This window comes from Echiichthys vipera, assembly GCF_963691815.1.
Source record: "Echiichthys vipera genome assembly, chromosome: 14".
NCBI lineage: Eukaryota > Metazoa > Chordata > Actinopteri > Perciformes > Trachinidae > Echiichthys > Echiichthys vipera.
Genome location: NC_139839.1, coordinates 4,240,731 through 4,257,276, shown reverse-complemented (window position 1 = coordinate 4,257,276; position 16,546 = coordinate 4,240,731). Strand labels below are relative to the sequence as shown.

At 51.3% G+C, this 16,546-nt stretch overlaps 1 protein-coding gene across 3 annotated transcripts in view; it reads left to right on the top strand.

The window, feature by feature from the left end:
• Positions 1-15,909, top strand: part of clip2 (CAP-GLY domain containing linker protein 2) — a 41,148-nt gene extending 25,239 nt beyond the window's left edge. The window contains exons 9-18 of one of the 3 annotated variants that reach the window (XM_083926812.1): positions 4,904-4,954; positions 6,562-6,963; positions 7,776-8,354; positions 8,438-8,495; positions 9,358-9,441; positions 11,527-11,683; positions 13,072-13,231; positions 14,781-14,969; positions 15,110-15,169; positions 15,263-15,909. In XM_083926812.1, the coding sequence (XP_083782938.1) occupies positions 4,904-4,954; positions 6,562-6,963; positions 7,776-8,354; positions 8,438-8,495; positions 9,358-9,441; positions 11,527-11,683; positions 13,072-13,231; positions 14,781-14,969; positions 15,110-15,169; positions 15,263-15,274 (1,752 nt within the window). In that variant the 3' untranslated portion in view covers positions 15,275-15,909. Of the gene's footprint in view, positions 1-1,319; positions 1,425-4,903; positions 4,955-6,561; positions 6,964-7,775; positions 8,355-8,437; positions 8,496-9,357; positions 9,442-11,526; positions 11,684-13,071; positions 13,232-14,780; positions 14,970-15,109; positions 15,170-15,262 lie in introns of all 3 variants that reach the window. The other 2 variants (XM_083926811.1, XM_083926813.1) reach the window with 2 other exon arrangements.
• The last annotated feature ends 637 nt before the right edge of the window (positions 15,910-16,546 follow it).

Sequence of the window (16,546 nt, the reverse complement as noted above, 5' to 3'; positions counted from 1 at the left end):
ACGCACAAAAACTCTGAGGTCTACGGAAAGATCTGGAAACAAAGCCACGCATCGCCATGACGTCATCAATGCGTGTGACGTGTTACGGCGTGATGGCGTATGGACAGCAAGAAGCATTCTCCGAGGCCCAGGTAGTGTGAGTACAAACGGGGCTGGGGCGCGGGGGGGAGAGGGAGGGGGGACAAGTACCCTAAAGTCCGGGTCGTGGTCCGGGAGGACAGTGTGAGCAGACCCTTATTTTCTGAGTGGAGTTCAGATCGACCGGGGCTTCGCTCTGTGAACACAACAGCAGACACGTCTTTTTCATCTTCCTCGCTTACGTTTCTCGTACTAACTTCCTGTTTCGTCCGCTCTCTGCACAAATATGAAGTAACAGAGAGCTGGAGAGATTTATACATCTGGAGAAGAAGGAGATAACTTTGGGAAGATGTTCTGGATGCTTCTGGATCACTGAGGGCGCCCTCCCACTGTGCCTCCGTCCCGCGCCCCGTGCTTTAGGGTCCTTGTCCCCCCCTCCAGGCCCGTTTGTACTCACACTACCTGGGCCTCGGAGAATGCTTCTTGCTGCCTATACGTCATCACGCCGTAACACGTCACACGCATTGATGACGTCATGGCGATGCGTGGCTTTGTTTCCAGATCTTTCCGTAGACCTCGGAGTTTTTGTGCGTCTTGTCGACTGTTTTTGAATCTTTTCATCGACCAAATCTGCAGTAAACACTCCACCTCCGCATCACACCAACGTGAACCTTTCACCGCCATTGTTTTAAATGTCCGCGCATGGTCCCTCCTTCTTTTTTCTACGTCCCAACAGGCGCACAGGAAATGACCTCAGAACCGCCGTAGGCCTCGTGCTCATACAGGTGCGCACGCTCGTGCTCGTACACGTGCAAACGTGCTTTACTAAAGCCCACCTCTCCCAAACGGGCCGTGGACGGCAAGCGTGCCGCTCCTAGACGTGGTACGGTTGCACTCACACTGGTCAAAGGAACCAGACTTTACCCGTGAAACCTGTTTGGGCACGGTACGGAGGCACAGTGGGAGTGCGCCCTAAGTGCAGAGAAAGACCACGGGATGATGTTGTTCCGTGTTCCACTTTAATTACCGTAATACCTGGTGTACGAGGCTCCGTACGGCGTGAAACGTCTTCACCTCAGAGCCTGAACTTAACGGTCGTCTTCTCCTCGACTCCTCGGCTCTGGTGCTGTGACCTCTTGTCATCTGTGCGGGTCTCTTTCCCTTTGACTCTCCTTTCTCCACCTCTTTCTCTCAGTCTTCTGTTTCCTCCTGTCTTTCTCTGTGTCTCTCTCTCTCCGTAGACTCAGAGGAAGATGGAGCGCGCCCATATCCGTCAGCTCGAGCAGAGCCTGCTCCTCGAAAAGTCGAGGGCAGACGTGCTTCACAAAGACTTAGAGAAGAGGAGGGTAAAGCTGAACAGGAGGAGCACGCGCCCTCTGCCTGTCGCCTGCGTGCTTCTGCACACGTTTGCTTCCTGTGTTGACCCCGGCATAACTCATGACCTCCACCTGACTTTGGCGTCTCTTCAAATCAACACACATGTATTGGTTGATCTGACCCTTAAGCTCAGTTTGCTGAGATAAGAACAATATTTCCATCTTTATCTTTTAAAATATACGTTTAAAATTCACAAACCGGCCACTTTATGAGGTCAACCTGCTGATTTGCTCCAGTAATGGTCTTTTTTTGGCAGCTGATATCATGATTGGTCAAAAAAAGACCAAATATCTAATCAGACAAATATAATAATGGTCTTTTTCTGCACTTACATCCATCAAATAATCCACAGAGACAGTTTTTTTCAAGTTACAACTGTTAACGGAGAAATCCTGCAGAGATGCTAACAGCCGGACGTGGCTAACAGTGGTTAGCTCGGGGCAGCACGGTGAAGGCATTCAAAGGTCTTTTTTAACCACTAATGCTGCTGAAAATAACAGCAAACCTCTGCAGCAGCATGAGAAGAGTCCCTACACACAAAACAAAGCAGCAACAGCGTAGTTAGTGAAGCCAGAGTTTATTAAAGAGCGTTTTAAAGACTTGCCTACTGGCCCCTGTACCAGCTCCTCTCATAGTAAAGTCCAATACAGTGGATTACCAAAGTAAGTACTTGATAAAAAGTCCCAACGTGGTGAAAAAAGTCTTTAAATGTTAAAAATATTCAGTTTAAAGTGAAATCAAACAGAGAAAATCAGAGATTTCCAGGTTTCAGAGGCTGAAAACAACTTTTTCTGATGAAAACTAAAAAAAAAACGACTTCATGGATGAATTCATGTGATTTTATAGAAACAAAAATAACATTAAATCAGTTAAAGGATCCAAACGTGTCCAGAGAAAGTGTTTGAATGTACGCAGGGTTTCTGCAGCTTTAACTAAAGTCACATTCAAACACTTTCCAAACATTTCCAGGTGCATTTCCAGACTTTTCCACATCAAAGACCAAAGGAAGGAGCCCATTGGTGCTTTGTTGTGTGTGTAGGGACTCTTCTCATGCTGCTGCAGAGGTTTGCTGTTATTTTCAGCAGCATTAGTGGTTAAAAAAGACCTTTAAATGCATTCACCGTGCTGCCCCGAGCTAACCACTGTTAGCCACTCTCCAGGATTTCTCCGTTAATAGTCTCAATGACTTAATTGATGAATGTAAGTGCTGATAAAGACCGGTGAGTGTGATGTGTTTGGGCGCACTGACAGATGCACCCAACATGCCACTGATCACCATGGAAACAGAAAACATCCTCACACACTAACATATCTGCAGACGTCTTCATTTCATGTCCCTGTTGATCCGGAGCTTCACACGTCTTCTGTTGCAGTAGCGGCTGTTTATTGTGTGGTTTTTTTAGCATTATATTCTTTATTTACTTTAACGGTCGGCCTTTAGCTCCGGCCCCGGCTGCATCTGGAGACGAACAGCATGTGAACATGGGTCCTTTGTAGCCGTGAGGTGGATGAATCTCCCCGAGCTCCATGCTCATTAGGGAGATGAGGAGCAGTAACATGGAGCCCAATAACGCACTCATAATGATAATAATCTGAATAAAAATGGCTGCTGTGAACGTCAGAAGAGAGCCGACACTTTGAGGACTGTTGGAGTTGTGTTTCAGATGCACAGCCGCTGGTCAAATACCGTATTCTCCACATTATAAGGCGCATAGAACAGACGCTACAGTGGAGGCTGGGGTTACGTTCTGCATCCATTAGATGGAGCTGTGCTAAAGGGAACGTCAACAACACAGTCAGATGGGCCGGTCAAACTTTATTAATAGATTACAAACCAGCGTTCTGATGACTGCGTTCACTCGTATTTGTAGGGTGGAGTATGGGTCGTATGTTTGTGGACTACAGGACACCTAGTTACTCACAGGGTCCAAATAAACTACAATCAGAAGCATGAAGGAAGGTCTTTGTGACATTAGATTGATTTGGTTTGTGGAATCGAGATATTTTAAACAGGACCTATTATGCTTTTCCGTCTTTTCTGACCTATAAATGTACCGTATTTTCCGCATTATAAGGGGCATAGAACAGACGCTACAGTGGAGGCTGGGGTTACGTTAAGGACCGCCTCTAAACTCATTGATGCTAAGTTAGCGTGCTAGCGCTGTTGCCTTCAGTGGAACAGTGATTGTACGACACTTCTACTTGCTGCTCTCTGTTCAACAACCCACTGTTGGAGTTTGTCCTCCAGCTGCAGCCGTCTCGCTCTGTTCCCTCTAAACTCTGTTCAGTCTTCTTTACTCGGCGCAGGTCGTCTTGTTGCTTCCTCCACTTCGGCACCATTGATTGGTTCATGTTCAACTCTCTGGCTGCGGCTCTATTCCCGTGTTCTACTGCGTGACTAATGGCCTTGAGTGTAAACTCTGCGTCGTAAGCGTGTCTCTTAACAGGAGCCATTTTGGGCTCTTTACACAAACACACACATGGAAATGAAACGGCACGCTTCACACAGTCGTATATCTCAACATGCACCGCGCGTTTCTTCTTCTACGGGGGAAAATAGAGTCGGCGGCTGCTCACCGTAGTTGGAGACCTGTTGTGGTTCAATATCGGTCCATATATAAGGAGCACCGGATTATAAGGAGCACTGTCGGCTTTTGAGACATTCAAAGGTTTTTAGGTGCAACTTATAGTGCGGACAATACGGTACTTTAAAATAAAAGACACAAAAAGAAGCAAAATGACGACAAAAAGATACAAAACCACCACAAAAAGACGCAAACCCACCAACAGGTTCACTCTCTACGCCGATGATGCTTTGTTTTGTGTGTAGGGACTCTTCTCATGCTGCTGCAGAGGTTTGCTGTTATTTTCAGCAGCATTAGTGGTTAAAAAAGACCTTTGAATGCCTTCACCGTACTGCCCCGAGTTAATCACTGGTAGCTTGTTAAAAAAAAGACACAAAATGACTAAAAAAAACACAGAAAGACACAAAAAATAAGCAAAATGACAACAAAAAGACGACAAAAAGATACAATACCACCAAAAAAGACTCAAACCCACCAACAGGTTCACTCTCTACGCTGATGACGCTTTGTTGTGTGTGTAGGGACTCCTCTCATGCTGCTGACGAGGTTTGCTGTTATTTTCAGCAGCATTAGTGGTTAAAAAAGACCTTTGAATGCCTTCACCGTACTGCCCAAGCTAATCACTGTTAGCCACGTCCGACTGTTAGCGACTCTCTTAGGATTTCTACCTTAACAGTTGTTACAGGATGATGATAAATCACAGCTGTTAGCGCTCGTTTACCGTTCAGAGGCCGGGCGTCAGAGAGAGAACCCTCTTCGGTATCAGACGCCGGTGTCACGAGCGTTCCCTGTTTCAGGCGTCAAAAGAAAAGGAGACACTTTGTGTTTGTGGGCGCGTCAGTGAGGTGTGCTTGTGCCAACAGGGAAGCTGCTCTGGTGACGCAGTGTCCTTGAGGTTGGGACAGAGAACCAAGGTGAAAAGAACCAGATTTGATGTGTTTCTGGCTTTGATCTGAGCTTTCTCCACTTCAGACGCTGACACGGACCTGTGTGTGTGTGTGTGTGTGTGTGTGTGTGTGTGTGTGTGTGTGTGTGTGTGTGTGTGTGTGTGTGTGTGTGTGTGTGTGTGTGTGTGTGTGTGTGTGTGTGTGTGTGTGTGTGTGTGTGTGTGTGTGTGTGTGTGTGTGTGTGTGTGTGTGTGTGTGTGTGTGTGTGTGTGTGTGTGTGTGTGTGTGTCTCTGTGTGTTCGCGTGTGTGTGTCTGTCTCTGTGTGTGTGTTTCTGTGACTCTGTATGTAAGAGACTGTGTGTGTGTGTGACTCTGTATGTGAGAGACTGTGTTTGTGTGTGACTCTGTGTGTGCATGTGTGTGTGTGTGTGTGTGACTGTGTGTTCGCGTGTGTGTGTGTCTGTCTCTGTGTGTGTGTGAGACTCTGTGTGTTCGCGTGTGTGTGGGTGAGACTCTGTGTGTCTCTGTGTGTGTGTGAGACTCTGTGTGTTCGCGTGTGTGTGTCTGTCTCTGTGCATTTGTGACTCTGTGAGTGTGTTTGTGTGACTCTGTATGTGAGAGACTGTGTGTGTGTGTGTGTGACTCTATGTGAGAGACTGTGTGTGTGTGTGACTCTGTGTGTGTGACTGTGCGTGTGGGTGTGTCTGTCTCTGTGTGTGTGTGAGACTCTGTGCGTGTGCGTGTCTCTGTGTGTCTCTGTGTGTGTGTGAGACTGTGTGTTCGCGTGTGTGTGTGTCTATCTCTGTGCTAGTGTGTGTCTCTGTGTGTTTGTGTGCGTGCGTGACTCTGCGTGACTCTGCGTGTGTGACTTTGTGTGCGTGCGTGACTCTGCGTGACTTTTATTTGCTTGGCTGCTTCTAGTTGATCAGAAAATGGCCGTGCTCTCCTCATCTTCACCTCTTTGCTCAAATATCTGGACAGTGACACTTTGACCCCTTGGCTCCTTTGAGGGACGGCAGTTTCACAAAGGGGATGTTAGGATTTGTTTCAAAACACCAAAATTAAACAAATAACAAACAAGAATACTGATCTGAAATCTAATCATCTATATAATGGACACACACACACACACACACACACAGTCACGCACACAGTCTCACACAGTCACACACGCACACACACACACACACAGAGTTAGACACACACACACAGTCGCACATGCACACACACGCACACAGAGTCTCACACACACACAGTCACACACACACACACACACACAGAGTCACACACACACACACACACACAGTCTCACACACACACACACACACAGTCTCACATGAATGAACAACACCTGAGAGGTGACGTATCAAACAAGCCCGTTGGTGTTTGCAGCATCTTCTGTCCGCGGAGCACCGCAGGGAGCCAACAGGTCACGCGGTCTGTCACTGTCCGCATGCCTAAAGTCATTTATCCGTCCTCTGTATTCACTGGAATGCACTCGCCCGTCTCCGATCCTTGCAAAGACCCTCAGGGTTCGATTCCCTTTCTCCTTTTCTTCAGAACGACGACGCGTTTGCGCTCCGGCACTCGAACCTCTCAGTGACTGATGTCGTTTCTCTCTCTCCCCCGTCAGCAAACCACCGTGGAGGAGCAGAGCCGCATCGCGCAGCTGGAGGATGAGCTCAGCCTCCGGGCAGCAGAGGTGGAGAGCCTCCGGGCTAAACTGCGAGGATCTGACTCCAGCTCGCAGCAGGCGGACGGCGAGGGCGACAGCGCCGCCGACACCGCCCCAGAGCCCGACGCCCAGCAGCCGGAGACCCTCGCCCTCCGCGCCCAGCTGGTGTCCGCGGGCCGCGAGCACCACAAGGAGAGCAGCGAGCTCAGAGAGAGGTACGAGGAGGTGTTGGCGGCCGGCAGGCGGGAGGTGGACTCGCTGAAGACGGCGCTGGACGATAAGAGCCACGAGGTCAGCGAGATGAAGCAGAGGATCCAACAGGCCAACAAGGAAAACATGGAGATGATGGACGCCTGGAAGGTATTCTGCCACTTTCACTTTGAACAAACGTTTAAAAGAAGAGTAGAAACGGTTTAGTGAGTCTCTTCAAACGCTTCATGTCCCTGAAATCCGTACGACCCGAGTTCAAAGGGTCATGTGAGGGCGCCCTCCCACTGTTCCTCCGTCCCTGGCCCCGTGCTTTACCTTAGGGTCCTTGTCCTCCCCCTCCAGGCCTACTCACACTGCCGCTCCTAGACGCGGTACGGTTGCACTCACACTGGTCAAAGGAACTAGCTGTGAAGTGTGCTTGGGCACGCTACGGAGGCACAGTGTGAGTGCGCCCTGAGTCATTAAACCGTGATCTACGGAAGCCCGGAAGCAGGTGTCTCAAACTGATCCGCTAAAGGTCCGCTGTGGCTGCAGGTTTTAGAAAGAAGAAGAATTCCTTTTTATTTATCCAGCAAGGGAAATTCAATTTTTTCGCTCTGTTATTATTATTATTCAGGTTACACACACACACACACACACACACACACACACACACACACACACACACACACACACACACACACACACACACACACACACACACACACACACACACACACACACACATACACACACACACATATGTCAGAGCGAGGGGGCTGGCAATGGATCATTCCCCGAGCAGTTGGGGGTTCGGTGCCTTGCTCAACAACACTTTGGCAGTGCCCAGGAGATGAACTGGCACCTCTCCAGCCACCAGTCCACGCTCCATACAGGGACTCGAACCGGCGACCCTGGACTGAATTAATGGAATTCTTCTTCTTCTTCTTCTCCTCCTTCTTCTTCTTCTTCTCCTCCTGCAGGTGAAGTTTGACACGTTAGTGACGGACCACCATCGTTCCCTGGAGGATCTGAAGGCCTCGCTGAGCGGGGACCACCCCACCCCGGCGGGCCAGGAGCAGGACGCCCAGGAGCTGAGAGCCGCCCTGGAGAGCCTGAAGACGGAGCACCAGCTGGAGGTGGAGAACCTCAAGGCCAGGCACAAGATCGAAGCGGCCATTTTGACCAAGGAGCGCGAAGACCTCGGCGCTCGCCTGCAGGAGGCCAAGGAGCAGCTGAGCGAGGGCGGAAACGCGTGGCGGGGCGCCGAGGTGCAGGCCAAAAGCGGCAGGCAGGCGCTGGAGGAGGCCGCCGAGAAGCTGCAGAGGGCGGAGCAGAGGCTGGCGGACACGGAGAAGCTGCGGGCGGAGCAGGAGAAGAGCACGCAGGAGCTGAGGGAGCGGCTGGAGCTGTCGGAGAAGAAGATGACGGACTACGAGGCTCTGCAGAAGGCCCAGGCCCAGAGCCAGGAGGACGCGCAGAGGCTGGAGGAGCAGCTGAGGGTGACCGCCAACCAGCTCCAGGCCGTGCAGGCCGACCGCTACACGTCCCGCGACGCTAACGTGAGTGGCCGAGCGGACAGGAGGACGTGCACTGCGTCACTGCTCCGGTTCAAACTCTCTGAACTCTTCTTCTTCTTCTTCAGGTGATCGAAGATAACGAACTCTCAGACGAGAAGATGAAGCTGAAGCAGAACATTGAAGGTACGAGTCCTGACGGCTGCTTTGTCTCGTGTTGAAGCGAGAGTCCTGACTGCTGCTTTGTCTCGTTTCGAAGCGAGAGTCCTGACTGCTGCTTTGTCTCGTTTCGAAGCGAGAGTCCTGACTGCTGCTTTGTCTCGTGTTGAAGCGAGAGTCCTGACTGCTGCTTTGTCTCGTTTTGAAGCGAGAGTCCTGACTGCTGCTTTGTCTCGTTTCGAAGCGAGAGTCCTGACTGCTGCTTTGTCTCGTTTTGAAGCGAGAGTCCTAACTGCTGCTTTGTCTCGTGTTGAAGCGAGAGTCCTGACTGCTGCTTTGTCTCGTTTCGAAGCGAGAGTCCTGACTGCTGCTTTGTCTCGTTTCGAAGCGAGAGTCCTGACTGCTGCTTTGTCTGGTTTTGAAGCGAGAGTCCTGACTGCTGCTTTGTCTCGTGTTGAAGCGAGAGTCCTGACTGCTGCTTTGTCTCGTGTTGAAGCGAGAGTCCTGACTGCTGCTTTGTCTCGTGTTGAAGCGAGAGTCCTGACTGCTGCTTTGTCTGGTGTTGAAGCGAGAGTCCTGACTGCTGCTTTGTCTTATTTTGAAGCGAGAGTCCTGACTGCTGCTTGTCTCGGTGTGAAGCGAGAGTCCTGACTGCTGCTTTGTCTCGGTGTGAAGCGAGAGTCCTGACTGCTGCTTTGTCTGGTGTTGAAGCGAGAGTCCTGACTGCTGCTTTGTCTGGTGTTGAAGCGAGAGTCCTGACTGCTGCTTTGTCTCGTGTTGAAGCGAGAGTCCTGACTGCTGCTTTGTCTCGTGTTGAAGCGAGAGTCCTGACTGCTGCTTTGTCTCGTGTTGAAGCGAGAGTCCTGACTGCTGCTTTGTCTTCCTTCAGAGACGATGGAGAAGCTGCTGAAAAGGGAAAAAGAGGTCTCGACTCTCACGTCGCAGGTTGAAGCGCTCAAGTCCCAGATGGGAGGTAAATGTGTGAGTGTGTGTGTGTGTGTGTGTGTGTGTGTGTGTGTGTGTGTGTGTGTGTGTGTGTGTGTGTGTGTGTGTGTGTGTGTGTGTGTGTGTGTGTGTGTGTGTGTGTGTGTGTGTGTGTGTGTGTGTGTGTGTGTGTGTGTGTGTGTGTGTGTGTGTGTGTGTGTGTGTGTGTGTGTGTGTGTGCGCCTCTGTGTGTGTGTGTGTTTGCCTGTGTGTGTATTTACGCCTGTGTAAGTGTGTGTACGTGTGTGTGCGTGTGTGTGTGTGTCTGTGTGTGCCCATTTGTGTGTGTGTGTACTTCTGCGCACGTGCGTGCGTTGGTGTGCCTGTGTGTGTGTGTGTGTGTGTGTGTGTGCTTTTGCGTGTGTGTGTGTGTGTGTGTGTGTGTGCTTTTGCGTGTGTGCGTGTGTGTGTGTGTGTGTGTGCTTTTGCGTGTGTGCGTGCGTGCCTGTGTGTGTGCGTGTGTGTGTGTGCCTGTGCGTGTGTATTGACGCTTGTGTGTGTGTGTCTCTGTGTGTGTGCGTGCGTGCCTGTGTGTGTGCGTGTGTGTGTGTGCCTGTATGTGTGTATTGACGCTTGTGTGTGTGTGTCTCTGTGTGTGTGCGTGCCTGGATGTGTGCGTGCCTGTGTGTGTGCGTGCCTGTGTGTGTGCGTGTGTGTCTGTGTGTGCGTGCATGTGTGTGTGTGTGCCTGTGTGTGTATTGATGCTTGTGTGTGTGTGTGTGTGTGTATGTGTGCCTGTGTGTGTATTTACGCCTGTGTGTGTGTTTGTGCGTGTGTGTGTGTGTTTGCCTGTGTGCGTGCGTGCTGCGTGTGTGTGTGTGTGTGCGTCGACCGTTCAGCGCGTCATGCTCATCTTCACCGTTCCGTTCTTTGATCATCGCTGAGCGATCCGTCGACGCCGTCTTCTGAAAACTTAAAGTCCCGTCGACATCAAAAGAACAAACACACGCTTCATGTCGTTTGGATAATCGGAGCGACGCGCTTTGAAGAAGAGACGCGGAACAATTTAAAGAGAACAACACGAGGAGAACAATGTTTCATAGTTCCACTCTGTAAACCTCAGCTGTGTCTGCACGGCTATGAGGCACAGGGGAAAGTGTAAGTGTGAGTTCCCTCTCTGTGTTCCCGGGGTACGAGTGATTGATGCGGAGGGCAAGCCTGTAGGATGTTACCTTTAGGGCGCACTCCCACTGTGCCTCCGTCCCGTGCCTCCGTTCCCCAGCACGCTTCACGGCTAAAGTCTGGTTCCTTTGACCAGTGTGAGTGCAACCGTACCGCGTCTAGGAGCGGCACGCTTGCCGTCCACGGCCCGTTTGGGAGAGGTGGGCTTTAGTAAAGCACGTTTGCACGTGTACGAGCACGAGCGTGCGCACGTGTACGAGCACGAGGCCTACGGCGGTTCTGAGGTCATTTCCTGTGCGCCTGTTGGGACGTAGAAAAAAGAAGGAGGGACCATGCGCGGACATTTAAAACAATGGCGGTGAAAGGTTCACGTTGGTGTGATGCGGAGGTGGAGTGTTTACTGCAGATTTGGTCGATGAAAAGATTCAAAAACAGTCGACAAGACGCACAAAAACTCCGAGGTCTACGGAAAGATCTGGAAACAAAGCCACGCATCGCCATGACGTCATCAATGCGTGTGACGTGTTACGGCGTGATGACGTATAGGCAGCAAGAAGCATTCTCCGAGGCCCAGGTAGTGTGAGTACAAACGGGCCTGGAGGGGGGGACAAGGACCCTAAAGCACGGGGCACGGGACGGAGGCACAGTGGGAGGGCGCCCTAAGTCAAATGTGTCTTATTTTGAAAATCCTCTCTAGAAAAGAGCAGTGACTGTGTTTTAGAGCAGTTATTTTCATAATCGAGTCATTTTATCAAGAAAAAAAGGCAAAATTCTGTGATTTCCGCTTCTTAAAAGTGAATATTCTCTGTTTTCTTTCCTCCTCTGTGACAGTTTAATAAATATATTTAAAAACAAAGACGTTTGACGAGTTCATCCTGGACTTTTGGGAACGCCGCTCCGAGTTTAACTCACAGCGAACACGTCTCACTGTGTTTCTCTCTCTGTCTCCCAGCGATGGAGAGCAAAGTGCGCTCCGGGGAAAGGAAGGCCGAGTCCCTGACCAAGGAGAAGATGAGGGTGGAGGCGGAGCTGGAGTCCATGACCAAGAAGTCCCATGATGCCTCTGGGCAGCTGGTCAATATCAGCCAGGAGCTGCTGAAGAAAGAGAGGTAAGGGTCACGCGTTTGTCTGACACTCCATCTCAGCACTGACGCTAAAATTAGGATACGCAAACAATACCTTAGCTGCAGAATGCTAACGTTAGCTCCACAGGCGGACCCCGCCACGCCCCGTCTGAAGCCAAAACATGGAGTCCCACGGCTGAGTCTCTCCACGTGTTCGGTCACCTTGATGGGCTGTTTGTACACTTCTCTTTAAAGCTGCGGTCAACCGTATGTTCTGAATATCATGCTGCGTTCCAGTGCCGTGGGAGGTCGGAACATTCGGACCTCCGACAAGTATTCCAGTGCACTTTTCCGAGTTGAAGTGGAACCTCCAACTCACAAACTCGGGGGAGCTCAACCGACCCAGACCCCACCAAGATATGTCGGAGAACAATGGCGGCGCCCGTGGAAGTGGAAAAGTTGCGCCTGCTCGTCAACCTCGGGGTGAAGCGCGTAGAACGTCTCAGCCTAGCGTGGGCACGAGCAGGAGCGGGTTTGCCGAGAAAGAGTAGATGTGCTTCCAGCTCCAGCTCCTTCTCTGAGCTTTTAGTCTAGTAAGGATGAACCCTGGGCGCCTCCCTAGGGAGGTGTTCCAGGCACGTCCAGCTGGGAGGAGGCCTCGGGGAAGACCCAGGACCAGGTGGAGAGATTAGATCTCCACACTGGCCTGGGAACGCCTCAGGATCCCCCAGTTAGAGCTGGTTAATGTGGCCCGGGAAAGGGAAGTTTGGGGTCCCCTGCTGGAGCTGCTGCCCCCGAGACCCGACCCCGGATCAGAGACTGAAGATGAGATGAAGAGGTTAAACTAAGTACGACTCATGGAAGAAGAGTTTTTAAAACGTGTCTGCAGTGGGACTTTAAAGGAACATGCGGTGCCCTGGTCACAGTAAACCGTAGCCCAGTGTGTGTGTGTGTGTGTTTGTGTGTGTGTGTGTGTGTGTGTGTGTGTGTGTGTTTGTGTGTGTGTGTGTGTGTGTGTGTGTGTGTGTGTGTGTGTGTGTGTGTTTGTGTGTGTGTGTGTGTGTGTGTGTGTGTGTGTGTGTGTGTGTGTGTTTCACTGATATTAGCATGCGTGCAAACAGCCAAGTATGCAGGCGAGAAGGCGGCCTCCATCTGACATGTGCGGGGATGAGGCCGCCCACACAGTCCCCACTGGCCCCGCTGGCTGCTATAGCATTCACATCATGGGCTGGTGATGGTTTTAATGATGATGACCTTCGCACAAGATCTGAGCGGATCCATGACTCACATCATCTCCGACCTAAAGACGGCACTTCTTCTCTGTTGTTGTTTTTCAGAGGCGTCAGGTTCACAGCTAACACTCACCAAACCCTCACATTTGCTCTGTTCTTCACTGGTTTGTGTTTATTCCTGTGTCTCTCTCTTTATTCCAGGAGTCTGAATGAACTGAGGGTGCTGCTCCTGGAGTCCCATCGCCACTCACGGGACATGGAGAAAGACCTGAACCGGGAGGTGCACAAGGCCGAGTGGAGGGTCAAGGAGCAGAAGCTCCAGGAAGACATCAAGACCCTGCGCGAAAAGCTGCTTCTACTGGTGAGGACGAGGAAGGACTCATGACTCTACAGGTCCTGTGTTCCAAAGGATTAGCTAATGTTAGCTTGGGAATGGAGTCCGCTAACGCCAACTAACACACATTGTGTAAATAAATGGTTTTAAAATGTTATTCAAGCTAAATGTTAAAATATGTGTCGACGCCGTGTTGAGGTGCTACAACAAAACCCCCATTTCCCCCGGTGCTGATCAACATCCTGGAGGAAACACTGACCTGTGGAACAAACTGGGCTTTGAGATGCTAATGTTAGCGCGCTTGCTAATGCGGACAAATTGTTAGCGAGCTAAAGGCAAAATCCTGCTGTTGTTAGAAGATGACGTTGAATAATTCATCCAGACTCGGGCTGATCCGACTGGCTCGCCGTTTGCAAATGACTTTATCAGCTAACGTTATGAAGCGACCGGCGCCAGATCCAACAGGGAGCGCACCCGTGTTCCCAGGTCCTACACTTTGTATGTGACCGGGGGAACATTAACTTACCCTGATTAACACTACCCCCCAACCCTGACCCTGACCCTAACACTACCCCCCAACCCTGACCCTGACCCTAACACTACCCCCTAACCCTGACCCTAACACTGCCCCCTAACCCTGACCCTAACACTAACACTACCCCCTGACCCTGACCCTGCCCCCTAACCCTGACCCTGACACTACCCCCTAACCCTGACCCTAACCCTAACCCTGACCCTGACCCTAACACTACCCCCTGACCCTAACACTACCCCCTAACCCTGACCCTGACACTACCCCCTAACCCTGACCCTGCCCCCTAACCCTGACCCTGACACTACCCCCTAACCCTGACCCTGACACTACCCCCTAACCCTGACCCTAACACTACCCCCTAACCCTGACCCTAACACTACCCCTAACCCTGACCCTGACACTACCCCCTAACCCTGACCCTAACACTACCCCCTGACCCTAACACTACACCCTGACCCTGAGCCTAACACTACCCCCTGACCCTGGCACTACCCCCTAACCCTGACCCTAACACTACCCCCTAACCCTGACCCTGACCCTAACATTGACCCCTAACCCTGACCCTAACACTACCCCCTAACCCTGACCCTAACACTACCCCCTAACCCTGACCCTAACACTACCCCTGACCCTGACCCTAACACTACCCCCTGACCCTGACCCTAACTGTAACCCTGAACAAAGTGCTGAATTAAATCAGCGGAGACTTATGCGACCGGGGAACATAGTGATGACCCCATCCAACATTAGCTGGCTGGCTAGCATTAGCTCACTGTAACCTATGAATGTGCGGCTCGGCCGTGCTGCCGGTGGCTTGTTATTCTCTTTACAGCCTTTGATCAGCGACGCAGGTCCGTCTCATTCAGTCTCACTGTTTTGGCCGGTGCTCCAAAGTGAATGTGTGCGAGCAACAGTTCACCTACTGAACCGATCCCTGAGAGGAACTGTGTGAATATGAAAATGTGCCTTTTATATGTGAATATTGCACTCTTAAAAATGTGCTGATGGAGCATCTTCCTGTTCTGTTTGCATGTGTTTCAGGGTCGGGAACGGTCCTCGCCTGACCACCGGCGGCACTCCATGCTGGACCCGTCTGTCCTGGACTCAGAGGTGAGCCGCCTCCGCCAGCGGCTGCTCAGCACGGAGGACGCCCTGAGGAACGCCATGGACCACAACCAGCAGGTGGACCAGCTGGTCCAGGCCATGCGCAGGCATCCGGACAAAAGCCCGGTAAGACCTCACTGTCACAGGTTCAAGGAGGGAGTGTAGGAAACACTGAGATGAGGAGTTTGAATGTCAATCTACAGTGTAGAGGTAATCTCCGTCTTCACCGTGTCCAGAACCACGTTGATAATGTGTGTTTCTTTCAGGTGCACGGTGCAAATTCAGCCAACGGGATTCACCACCAGGAGTCGGGCAGCACTCGAGATGTCGGTACCCTTTCATCACGTTTCAGAACACACCACATAGACGCCATTAATGCCTCCCAGCGCTAACGCCTCTTACTCTTTGTCTGTTTCCAGGAGCAACACTGATGCGGGCGGAAGAGCTCTGACTGACCCGGGACGTGCAGAGACTCCGGCGCCTTGTTAATGAAAGAAGCTCGTCCCACATCTCTCCTGATCCCCGCGACGGACGCCCGAAGAAGAAGCAGATTTCAGTTTACAGTCGATACCAAAACAGCGAATCTCCGTCTCCAGTGAATTTACGTGTCGTCGCAGAAAGCACCTATTAGCCAATCACGAAAGTACTGTACAGTATAAACAGGACACGGGACACGGACGTGGAAGAGACGTTACCGGTGCAGTGCGGCGACGCTTGACGCTTCGCAGCGAGCAGATCCTTTCATCAAGTTACCGGGAACTCTGTGACGATCGCCCGTAAGCGGCTGATGGGACAACGACGACGTGAAGGACTTTGTTTTATTTATTACCTTGTTATGATCGTCTGTGGGGGGAGCCGCTCAGTGACACGCAGCTCGTCAAGGATGTTATTTTTAGGGCTCATTTGTCATTTTACGTAATTTACCCGACGGGAGAATTGGTAGCAAAGTCATCGCAGTCCGCTCTGTCTCCGGTGTTCACACTCCCGCTCTGTACAGTCTGATCGGTAACTGTGGGTGTCTGGCGTCAATGGAAGCATTAAAAAGGACCTTTAAAGTTACACTGCACCCGCAAATCTGTCTTTTGATTGCACAACACAAACGCAGAAGGTTTGCAAACTGTTTTTTGTGGTTGAATCCATTTGTGTTAGAATGGACTCCAGTGTCTTTGGTTCAGTCCACTTCCTCACTCCTCCTCAGTCATCCATGCATCCAACACAGTTCCCCCACCGAGGTACGGCCAAATACTCCATCCTCACAAACCAGGGCGCCCTCCCACTGTGCCTCCGTCCCGTGCCCCGTGCTTTAGGGTCCTTGTCCCCCCCTCCAGGCCCGTTTGTACTCACACTACCTGGGCCTCGGAGAATGCTTCTTGCTGCCTATACGTCATCACGCCGTAACACGTCACACGCATTGATGACGTCATGGCGATGCGTGGCTTTGTTTCCAGATCTTTCCGTAGACCTCTGAGTTTTTGTGCGTCTTGTCGACTGTTTTTGAATCTTTTCATCGACCAAATCTGCAGTAAACACTCCACCTCCGCATCACACCAACGTGAACCTTTCACCGCCATTGTTTGAAATGTCCGCGCATGGTCCCTCCTTCTTTTTTCTACGTCCCAACAGGCGCACAGGAAATGACCTCAGAACCGCCGTAGGCCTCGTGCTCGTACACGTGCGCACGCTCGTGTTCGTACACGTGCAAA